Here is a 12,500-nt window from a genome sequence, read left to right on the forward strand (position 1 = left end):
TCAGTCTGTTCTCACATCTTCGCGTCCTTCCTCACAAGCCCCAGTATCGACAAGACCTCGTACGACACCTAATACCAATCGCCCCTCTACTCAGAAGTCCAAAAAATCCACATTGCTCAAATCTTCTTTGCCCCTTCCTTCCCTTCTTCCACCTCCACACGTTACCTTTCCAGTCTCTGTACCTAGTTCTTCCCTCTCTCTGGCTCTATTACAAGTGTGGAGATTCACCCTCCTCCTCGTACTATGCCTTCCACCCCCGTCCCCTCCCAAGTTTCTCCCTCTTCTGTCACCTCCCAGGTTTCTACCTCTTCTGTCCCCCCCCACACTTCATCTCCAGTCCCTTACACAATTCCCTCCCCCTCTACTTTGGTACAGTCCATTACTGTCCCAATCTTTACTCACCCTACTCCTCCTATCTCCAATATGGTTTCCCATACATCTTTGAATTCAGAAACACTTGAAGCCATTTCAGAATATATTGCAGAGACTAAACCTTCAATGGACACTGATTCACTTCCTGTTCCTTCTCTTCCCTCTCCTCCATCTTCACAACCCCATTCTTCGCAACGCTCCGTTCCTTCGCTACTTGAATATCTTCCAATGCCACCACACGTTGACTTTTCTAACCCCTCTAGTCCGTAGGTGCCTTTACCTACAGATTCCTGATATTTTCTTCATCGCCAATCATGGCCTATTTACAGTGGAATATCCGCGGCCTCAGGGGTAATCGGGGTGAGCTTCAGATGTTGCTTTCCAGGTTTTCCCCTGTTGGTGCTTGCTTACAAGAACCAAAATTACACTCGGCTGTTTTCCAACCTATCTCAGGCTATAATTTATTGTATTCTTCGGATCCTTTCTCAGATGGGACCTTTAATGAAAGTGCCCTTCTTCTACGCAATGATATTCCGTACTGTCAACTATTTGTCCATACCTCGCTGCATTACACTGCAGCCCGTATCCACTTGAATAAGTGGTTTACAATATGTTCTTTATATCTCTCTCCTTCTCGAGCATTTTCTATCCCAGACTTTGCCTTTCTTGTTTCATCCTTACCACCACCACTTCTGTTACTTGGTGATTTTAATGCCCACCATTTCCTCTGGGGGGGGTCTCATTGTGACTCACGTGGCATTCAGTTGGAGGCTTTTCTTGCCTCTCACCCCCTCCATGTTTTAAATACGGGTACTCCCACCCATTTTGATCCTCGTACTCATACTCTCTCTTGCATCGATCTATCAGTCTGCTCTTCCTCCACTGCACTAGACTTCACCTGGTCTGTTCTACCAGACTTACATGACAGCGATCATTTTCCGATCATTCTTACTTCTCCTTCCTATTCACCACCTTCCCGTAGCCCTCGCTGGCAATTTGATCGGGCAAATTGGGATCTTTACTCACACCTCACTGCTTTTAGTGAGGTTCCTTCTTCATCCTCCATTGATGAGCTCCTACACATCTTCTCGACATCAGTTTATACCGCAGCTTCTCATTCTATACCCCAAACCTCAGGCAGGCATTCTCAGAAGTGCGTGCCTTGGTGGTCTCCTGCTTGTGCTCGTGCAGTACGTTTGAAACGTGCTGCATGGGGCAGGTACCGGTACAATAGAACCGCTGAGAGACTTGTTGATTTTAAGCAGAAGCGTGCGATCGCTCGCCGTGTCATCCGTGAAGCTAAACGCACTTGTTGGCGAGACTATGTTTCCACCATCACCTCTGCTTCTTCTATGAGTGCAGTCTGGAAAAAAGTGAGGAAATTGAGTGGTAAATACTCTCCTGACCCGGCTCCTGTTCTACGGGTCACTGGTGTTGATATAGCAAACCCTCTCGACGTTGCCATTGAACTTGGCACACATCTGGTCCGTATTTCCCGAGGGCTCCATCTATGCCCCTCGTTTCTTTCCTCAAAGTCTGCCAGAGAGTTAGTATCCTTGGACTTTTCTTCTCTCGGAGAAGAACAGTATAATGTGCCTTTTACACTTCAAGAACTGGAGGCAACGCTCTCAGCTTGCCGATCATCGGCAGCTGGGCCTGATGACATTCATATTCGTATGTTACAACATTTACATCGGTCAGCCCTTGTAGTCCTCTTACACCTCTTCAATCTTATTTGGGCACAAGGAGTTCTTCCCCAGCTGTGGAAATCTGCCATTGTTCTCCCTTTCCGCAAACCGGGTACTACAGGACATGATGCCTCCCACTATCGCCCCATCGCTCTTACAAGTGCAGTTTGCAAAGTGATGGAACGCCTCGTAAATCGACGTTTAATGTGGTATTTAGAGACTCACAACAGTCTCTCCGCTAGTCAATATGGCTTTCGTAAGGGTCGTTCTACCATAGACCCCTTACTACGCTTGGATACGTATGTTCGTAATGCCTTTGCGAATAATCACTCAGTTATTGCCATATTTTTTGACCTTGAGAAGGCATATGACACAACTTGGAGGTATAATATTTTGGCCCAGGCCCATTCCTTAGGCCTCCGAGGCAATCTACCATCCTTCCTTAAGAACTTTTTAACTGACAGACATTTCCGTGTTCGAGTCAATAATGTTCTTTCCCCGGACTTCGTCCAAGCTGAAGGTGTCCCTCAGGGATGTGTTCTAAGCACAACACTTTTTCTCCTTGCTATAAATGATTTGGCCTCTGTTCTTCCACCCAATATTTGGTCATCACTCTATGTTGATGACTTCGCTATTGCTTGTGCAGGCGCTGACTGTCACCTTATTGCAGTTTCTCTCCAGCATGCGGTCAACCGTGTTTCCACTTGGGCCACCACACATGGGTTTAAATTTTCAAGTACCAAAACTCACCAAATTACTTTCACTAGACGCTCTGTTATCTCCGATCATCCTTTGTATCTCTATGGCTCCCGTATCCCCGAACGTGATACAGTCAGGTTTCTAGGCCTTCTCTTTGACCGTCGGTTAACCTGGAAACCTCACATTACCTCTCTGAAGGCAACTTGTCACAGCCGGCTAAACCTTCTTAAAACCCTTGCTCATCTTTCCTGGGGAGCTGATCGTCGAACTCTGCTTCGCCTACATTCAGCCCTCGTTTTATCGAAACTCGATTATGGTGACCAGATTTATTCCGCGGCCTCTCCTGCTACTCTCTCTAGCCTTAACTCTATCCATCACCAAGGCTTACGTTTGTGCCTTGGTGCTTTTCGCTCTTCCCCTGTTGAGAGCCTCTATACAGAAGCAAATGTTCCATCCTTGTCTGATCGCCGTGATGCCCATTGCCTTCGTTACTATGTACGCTCTCACGATCTACACAATCCTTCCATTTATAGAATGGTCACCGATATTAGTAGACATTCTTTATTCGTTCGCCGCCCCTGTTTGCTCCGTCCCTTTTCTCTTCGCCTACTTTCACTCTTGTCTTCCCTTCAGTTACCACCTTTATATGTTCATGTAGCATCTCACTTTTCCCTACCCCCCTGGGAAGTTCCAGCTGTTCGGGTCTGTTCTTTCTCACTCCCTTGCTCGAAAGCTCAACTGCCTACGGTGGCTTCCCGCTCTCTTTTTCTTGATCACTTCCACTCTCATTCTCATGCCACCGCTGTGTACACAGATGGCTCTAAGTCTTCAGACGGCGTCGGATTCGCAGCAGTGTTTCCGGACAGCGTCGTACGAGGGCATTTACTATCTTCAGCTAGCATTTTTACTGCTGAACTGTATGCCATTCTTGCAGCACTTATTCGTATCGCATCTATGCCTGTGTCATCATTTGTAGTAGTCTCAGACTCCCTTAGTGCTCTACAGGCTATACGAAAATTTGATACATCTCATCCCCTAGTTCTCCGTATCCAACTTTGGCTACGCCGTATCTCTACCAAACATAAAGATATTGTTTTTTGTTGGGTCCCTGGTCATGTCGACGTACAGGGCAATGAACAGGCAGACACTGCTGCGCGGTCAGCAGTATATGACCTACCAATTTCCTATCGAGGTGTTCCATTTCTGGACTATTTTGCTGCAATAGCTACCCACCTTCGCACCCGTTGGCAACAACGTTGGTCAACTCTGCTCGGTAACAAACTTCATTCTATTAAACCGAGCATAGGTTACTGGCCGTCTTCTTGTCATCAGTGCCGAGGTTGGGAGACCACTCTCTCCCGCCTTCGCATTGGCCACACTCGTCTTACTCATGGGTATCTCATGGAGAGGCACCCTGTTCCTCTCTGTGAGCAGTGTCAAGTTCCAGTATCGATTAGCCACATTCTGTTAGACTGCCCTCTCTATCAACGAGCACGCAGAATTTACCTCCAACGTCGTCTTCGTTCTCCTACTCTCTCTTTACCTTCCCTTCTTGCTGATGGACCCTCCTTTAATCCTGACTCTCTCATTGACTTCTTGACAACGACTGATTTACTCCACAAACTCTGATGATACTTTTCGCACTCCCCTCAGCCCTTTCTGGTTCAGTCTCTTGCTGCCCTTTACCCTTTCACCATCCACTGCCCCGCTGTTATCCGTAACCTGTTGCTCATCCATCTCCCTTTTGCCACCTGATGCCCTCGCTTCCTTCCTGCCCTGCAGCGCTGTATAGTCCTTGTGGCTTAGTGCTTCTTTTTGATTATAATAATAATAATACGTAGGAGACAGTGAAAGGGTTAAGTGTATACTTCCCTTTCTACTATTCACAGAGGCTGGCTATTTCAGAAATTCTCATTATTTTCTTGTTTAAATAAAAGAAAGACAGGTTTCTATAATTCTGAATTTTTTTATTTAGACATCTCATACACATTCCCTGTGATAGGTTTGAGGGTTCTTCTGCCCCTCACAGCCCAGCATGAGGCCAGGCTTTTCTGTTGACTGCCAGGCTGTTGGTGCTACTGGCCTACAGGCCCACATGTAGCCATTGCAACCTGGATAATTAGGTACTTGTGGGAGATAGATGTCTAGATTTCCTGGCAATATTTCTAATGCCTGCAAGTAATGAGTAGAACAGTCTTGGACCATGGATATTGAGTGTTCTCTAATTGTGCCTGTGTTGCCACTACCTTTCACTAGGTTTATTCTACATTTCCTACCATATCTCGTACTTCAGAAAGTTTCTGTGGTAGTTCACAGATTGTGATTCAAGTATTTTCAAGTATAAAGTATGAGAAAGATGTGTGTAACTTGAGATGTTCATAAGTTGGAGGCCTGTGATAAGAAACATGAACAGATAAGTCACATTTTGCTCTCTTCATCTGTACACATTTTCCATAACCACTACTGGTATTCTTTCAAAAGAAATTTCATACATTTAACAGTTTCTGAGATGTATTACACCACATCATACCTTGACACTATATTTAAATAAGTTAGTCTTTTTTAATAGGAGAACAGTTTGATTATTTTTATTACATTTGTGGGGAAGCACTAAACCCATAGGCACTCAGGCTCCTTTCAAGAAAAGAGAGGATTGGTGCAGTTCCATGGAAGAAGGGCCTCTCACTGGCATCAAAGCACCTACCTCCTCTGAGGGTTTCACAGTTAATGAACTCAGAGTTACTAACATCTGTACTTATGAATGTGGTAAATAGGTACCTATTTAAGTTTTCACACCTGCAGCTACTCATTTATGGACACGTACATCACGATTAATTTCTGTTGGAAATTAGGTTCCCTTTTACATACAACTTCTTTGTAAGTTGGAGCACCAAGAATGCAACTCATGAGTTTGGAACTTCATTCCCTATATCTTAGTCACCAAATATATCTCTTGTATCTTCCCTCAGTAACAAATTTATTTTCCTACTTCCTGTGAAACTATTTAGAAATTTTATCTTAGATTAATTTGTCATGAAAGTTATTTTTGCTTTCTTCTTACAGAAAAGGACTGGATACATGGCTATGGTTGCTGCTATAAATAGGGCTATTGATGAGGGAAAGAAAATGTATGACCCGAGATTTTATAGCAAGCTAACAATAGATGACATCGTACACATATTTCGTTCTGATACTGTGTCAACCATGCCACTATTTGAAGAGCGTATTCATGTGCTGAAAGAGGTGGGGGATAAGCTTATTGAGAAGTACGATGGAACATTTGTAAGTGTCCTGAGAAAGGCAGATGGTAGTGCCATGAAGCTAATTGACCTTGTGACTAATGAATTTCCATGTTTTCAAGATATTACCTTTTACGAAGGACAGAGAGTGGCTTTATTTAAGAGAGTGCAGATTCTTGCAGCTGATTTATGGATGCTGTACCGTGGAGAAGGACTCGGGGCATTTACTGACATAGACTCTCTTACTATGTTTGCTGACTACAGAGTTCCCCAAGCCATGGCCTATTTTGGAGTTTTGAAATATTCTGACAACTTAATGCAGAAACTTAGAAATGAAACTCTGTTTCAATCTGGGGATCGAGAGGAGGTAAGTACTAACCTGCTTTAGTTTTTCTTGATGTATGTACAGTAGACCTGCTTATAAGACACATTTATGCAGCACATTTTTGTGATCAGATGGATGAATTGCAGTCTAAATTTATGTAAGACACCACAGCTGATAAAACATAAACTCACAGCCATCTAGCACTCAGTAATCACATAAACATCTCCAAATATAGTTTTATCATCAAGCAGGAGAATAAGGAAATTTAAGGTGGAACAAAGTGAATTGTGATCAAGTCAGCTGATAAAATGCATGAGTTCAGTCAACCAATAAAATACAACCTGTAGCACTACACAAATGGTCTACATGACTATCTCCAAATACTAATACATCAACAAGCAAGAGAACAAGGAATTTAAAGAAGGATAAAATTCTTCCTTGTCACTGTTATGAATGAGAAAAAGTGAATTGTGTGATAGTGTCATTAAATGAAATGTATGAGTTGAGTCAGCTTATATAACGTAAATAAAAGTCTCATTGATGTTGGATGCTCAGTAGTAGCATAATCATCTCCAGATACTTCTCTATTAACAAGCAAAAGAAGGAATTTAAGGTAGGATAAAATTTCTTCCTTGTTACTGTGTATTATGAGAAAATTGTATATTCAGATATATAAGTGGCATCAGTTAATAAAACAAATAGGTGACCCACAGCCATATATTACTGGAGTATACCTGGAGAGGGTTTTGAGGGTCAACACCCCCGCAGCCCGGTTTGTCACCAGGCCTTATGGTGAATCAGGGTCTGGTCAACCAGGCTGTTACTGCTGGCTGCATGTAAACTGACATATGAACTACAGCTCAGCTGATAAAGTACTGATTTTAGGTGCCTGTCCAGCACCTTGAAGACAGCCAGGGGTTTATTGGTAATCCCCCTTATGATCAGTTAAACTACATAACCATCTCCAAACACTTCTATATCTGCAGTGTAGGGTAAAAATTTTTTATTTCTACTTTTAATATTTTATTCTGACTTGACATGCTGTTGGAATATGAGCAAAGTAACATTTATGAAGGGGTATGGTGAAACTGGTTAGCCAGACTTGAGTCCAGGAGGTGGGAAGTACAGTGCTTATATGAAGGAGGAGTAGAGATATGTTCCAGGTACAGGTCAGCCATCACTAATCTGGCACTAATTTTGGCTAGAATAATTTCAAATTTCATCATCATACTGACTCAGAAATTGTGCAGATGGTTGTAAATCCACAGCAGCAAGCCAGTGGAGGAGAAAGCAGTGATGAAAATGAGGAAGATATAGCAGAAATAGTCTCTGTTGATACGTTAATTAACCCTTTGACTGTTTACGTCGTATATATACGTCTTACGTGCCAGTGTTTCTGACATATTAATACCCGAAAATTCTAGCGGCTTCAGATCAAGCGGGAGAAAGCTGGTAGGCCCACATGTGAGAGAATGGGTCTGTGTGGTCAGTGTGCACCACATAAAAAAAATCCTGCAGCACGCAGTGCGTAATGAGAAGAAAAAACTGACCGTTTTTTTGGATTAAAACGCCGACTTTGAGGTGTATTTTCGTATAGTATTTATTGTTGTATTCTCATTTTCATGGTCTCAAGTGATAAAATGGAAAACATATTACAGAAATAGAGGTGATTTTGATTATTTTCACGATGGAAAACGAGTTTGAAATTGAGCTCAAAGTAGCGGAAATGTTCGATTTTTACCAATGTTTAGGAGTAAGCAAATCACACCACATGTCCAATACACGTCAACTGGGGAGTCTAATATTCTTTCACTAGTGCACTTATATTATTTATACCATTTTTACAATAATGCAGTAGTCTGCATACCAGTAAATTTTGTATTTTTTTGTATGAATAAAAAATCAAAATAGAAAGCAATAGTAATATAAGAGGGGTCTAGAGATGTGACTAATGAACAGAGGATATGTTATTTTAGTGCCAAGAATGTCTACATTGTTTATTCTGGACCCTATTTTGAAATAGGCATCTTTTTTAATTTGTGTGAAATTGGCCAAATTGCCAATTTCTGACCACTTTGTTGAGTAGTTCAAATCGGTAAATGGGCAGTTTCTTGTACTCAACTGATAGATAAAATGGAGTTCTAAAGAAATAGCTGTGAGTTTGGTCAACTGGAACAACGGAATTGGCTAAAAACAGGGCTCAAAGTCGGCGAAATCACTGATACATATACAGTGGACCCCCGGTTAACGATATTTTTTCACTCCATAAGTGTGTTCAGGTGCCAGTACTGACCAAATTTGTTCCCATAAGGAATATTGTGAAGTAGATTAGTCCATTTCAGATCCCCAAACATACACGTACAAACGCACTTACATAAATACACTTACATAATTGGTCGCATTCGGAGGTAATCGTTATGCGGGGGTCCACTGTATGTTGCCGAGACCGCTAAATTTGCGGGAGCGTAATTCCGTGAGTTTTTGACCAAATTTCATACTTTTGGTGTCGGGAAAAGATTCTCTATCATTTCATAAGAAAAAATAATTTTTTTTTCCAAAAATTTATCGACATAGAATAACAGTTTCAGAAAGGGCCCTGCGACAGTCAAAGGGTTAAGTGTACAGTGGACCCCCGCATACCGTACGCATTGCATAACGTACAATCCGCATACCGGACGCTTTGATCGCTAAAATTTTGCCTCGCATACCGCCCAAAAACCCGCTCACCGCCCTTCGTCCGAGACGCGTCCAGTGTGCGGCCTGAGCCAGCCTCATATGTTCCGCCGGTGGCATTGTTTACCAGCCAGCCTCCGCGGTAACATCCAAGCATACAATCGGAATATTTCGTATTATTACAGTGTTTTCGGTGCTTTATCTGGAAAATAAGTGACCATGGGCCCCAAGAAAGCTTCTAGTTCCAACCCTACAGCAATAAGGGTTAGAATTCCAATAGAGATGAAGAAAGAGATCATTGATAAGTATGAAAGTGGAGTGCGTATCGCCGACCTGGTCAGGTTGTACAAGAAACCCAAATCAACCATCTCTACTATTGTGGGCAACAGAAAGGCAACCAAGGAAGCTGTTCTTGCCAAAGGTTTAACTGTGTTTTCGAAACAGAGATTGCAAGTGATGGAAGATGTTGAGAGACTCTTATTGGTGTGGATAAATGAAAAACAGCTAGCAGGAGATAGCGTTTCTCAAGCGATCATAAGCGAAAAGGCTAGGAAGTTGCATGAGGATTTAATTAAAAAAATGCCTGCAATTAGTGATGATGTGAGTGAATTTAAGGCCAGCAAAGGTTGGTTTGAGAGATTTAAGAAGCGTAGTGGCATACATAGTGTGATAAGGCATGGTGAGGCTGCCAGTTTGGACCACAAAGCGGCTGAAAAATATGTGCAGGAATTCAAGGAGTGCATAGACAGTGAAGGACTGAAACCTGAACAAGTGTTTAATTGTGATGAAACAGGCCTGTTTTGGAAGAAAATGCCAAGCAGGACCTACATTACTCAGGAGGAAAAGGCACTCCCAGGACATAAGCCTATGAAAGACAGGCTTACTTTGTTGATGTGTTCCAATGCTACTGGTGATTGCAAAGTGAAGCCTTTATTAGTGTATCACTCTGAAACTCCCAGACCGTTCAGGCAAAAGAATGTCCTCAAGGAAAATTTGTGTGTGCTGTGGAGGGCAAACAGTAAGGCATGGGTCACTAGGGACTTTTTCTATGACTGGTTACACCATGCATTTGCCCCCAATGTGAAAGATTACCTAACTGAAAAGAAATTAGAACTTAAGTGCCTCCTGGTGTTAGACAATGCCCCTGGTCATCCTACAGACGTGGCAGAGCGACTTTATGGGGACATGAAATTCATTAAGGTGAAGTTTTTGCCTCCTAATACCACTCCTCTCCTGCAGCCCATGGACCAGCAGGTTATTGCAAACTTCTAAAAACTGTACACAAAAGCTCTGTTTGAAAGGTGCTTTGTAGTGACCTCAGAAACTCAACTGACTCTAAGAGACTTTTGGAGAGATCACTTTAATATCCTCAATTGTATAAACCTTATAGGTAAGGCTTGGGAGGGAGTGACTAAGAAGACCTTGAACTCTGCTTGGAAGAAACTGTGGCCAGAATGTGTAGACAAAAGGGATTTTGAAGGGTTTGAGGCTAACCCTGAGAGGAGTATGCCAGTTGAGGAATCAATTGTGGCATTGGGGAAGTCCTTGGGGTTGGAGGTTAGTGGGGATGATGTGGAAGAGTTGGTGGAGGAGGACAATGAAGAACTAACCACTGATGAGCTGATAGATCAACTTCAACAGCAAGAGGCCAGACCTGAGGAAACTGGTTCAAAGGAGGGGAGAGAGAAATTGAAGAAATTGCCTACTACAAAGATAAAGGAAATCTGTGCAATGTGACTGAAAGTGCAAACCTTTATGGATGAAAATCACCCTCACACAGCTATTGCAAGCCGTGCTGGTGACTATTACACTGACAATGTTGTGAAACACTTTAGGGAAGTCATAAAGGAACGAGAGGTACAGGCCACTATGGACAGATATGTTGTGCGAAAGAAGTCCAGTGACTCTGAAGCTGGTCCTAGTGGCATTAAAAGAAGAAGGGAAGTAACCCCAGAAAAGGACTCGACACCTCAAGTCTTAATGGAAGGGGATTCCCCTTCTAAACACTAACACTCTCTCTCCCCTCCTCCCATCCCATCAATCATCACCAGATCTTCAATAAAAGTAAGTGTCATGTAATTGTGCATGCCTTTTTCAGTTTGTGTGTATTAAAATTAACATTTCATGTGGTAAAAATTTTTTTTTTCATACTTTTGGGTGTCTTGCACGGATTAATTTGATTTCCATTATTTCTTATGGGGAAAATTCATTCGCATACCGAACATTTCGCATAACAGCCAGCCCTCTTGCACGGATTAAGGTCGCTATGCGGGGGTCCACTGTATTCTAATCTAACCACTCTGTAATCCGGCAAACTCAATAATCCGTCACACTACATGTCCCAACGATGCCAGATTAGTAATGGCTGACCTGTATAGTATTGGCATGCCTCTTTCAAGACAGTGATGGATTGAGTGATAATGAGACTGTTTTTTTCTTTTTTGGATCACTGCCTTGGTGGGAAGCAACCACTATGTTAAAAAAATTGTGTATTAATTTTATAATGGTTACTGGTGGTGTATTAGCCATCCCCATTTTCTCTGAATGGAGTGCCATGATCATTTTCTCAGGAGGTAATAGAGAATGTACTGTGTCAAACACCAGTTTACCCCCATGCTTTAAGTGTTTATTTAACCCTTTGACTGTCGAAAGGCCCAATCCTGAAGTGTCTCCTGGTGTCGCAAAATATTCGAAAAAAAAAAAAATTTTCTTCTTATGAAAATGTTAAGATTATTTTTCTGATTGTTTTAGTCCAAAAAAAAAAAATTCCCATCAGTACTTACCCAGATATAGAGGCATGAAGTTTGCAGAAAATGAGCTGCATATGGCAACAGCGGCGACTGCCGCTCACCCGGTAAACTTTGGTTTACTTGTATTTGAAGGTTTATTGTTTTTTTCACTATTTTATTTTTTCACATAACTTATGTGGCCTGTGAGACCAAAGTAAGGTGCAATGTACATATATACACTCGTATACAACACAATAAGCACACAAACATAATTATCAATATATTGTTTACAAAACTTGTTTACAACATACAATACAAAAAAATTTTTATTACTGTTCTATAATATATATACCAATGTACAGTCACCGAACATATTCCTAGAGGTTCTGCAGCTTGTGTAATTCTTTGAAACATGGTGTCATACACAATGGTGTTTTACACTCCTCACACATAAAACCAGTGTGTGTGGATTTTTGTGGACTTTTTTTTTTTATGTGCAAAGACAAAACACCTCGTCTGAGCAGTTTTCTTCAAAGTATTAGCAGGCAGTTGTGTTATGTAGTTATCCTAGGTAAATGGTCATGTGTCATCATTCCTTCCTGCATTCCTTTCCTGCATTCCTTTCCTACCTTCCTTTCCTACCTTCCTTCCTACATTCTTTTGTCTTTCCTTACTTTTTTCCTTCCTTTGATCTCATCCTTCCTTCATTCCTGCCTTCCATTCTTCCTTCTGGTTTCTATAATATATATACACATATATAGTCACTAGATACTTT

General features: G+C 42.0%; 1 protein-coding gene across 2 annotated transcripts in view; it reads left to right on the plus strand.

Annotated features, from left to right (window-relative positions):
* The first annotated feature begins 5,656 nt into the window (after positions 1-5,656).
* LOC128690555 (queuosine 5'-phosphate N-glycosylase/hydrolase) overlaps positions 5,657-12,500 on the plus strand; it is a 37,130-nt gene continuing 30,286 nt past the window's right edge. For both annotated transcript variants that reach the window (XM_070083092.1, XM_070083097.1), the window contains exon 1: positions 5,657-6,365. In XM_070083092.1, coding sequence (XP_069939193.1) covers positions 5,793-6,365 — 573 coding nt within the window. In that variant the 5' untranslated portion in view covers positions 5,657-5,792. The remainder of the gene's footprint in view (positions 6,366-12,500) is intronic.

The sequence above is a fragment of the Cherax quadricarinatus genome, chromosome 1 (genome assembly GCF_038502225.1).
Source record: "Cherax quadricarinatus isolate ZL_2023a chromosome 1, ASM3850222v1, whole genome shotgun sequence".
Lineage (NCBI taxonomy): Eukaryota > Metazoa > Arthropoda > Malacostraca > Decapoda > Parastacidae > Cherax > Cherax quadricarinatus.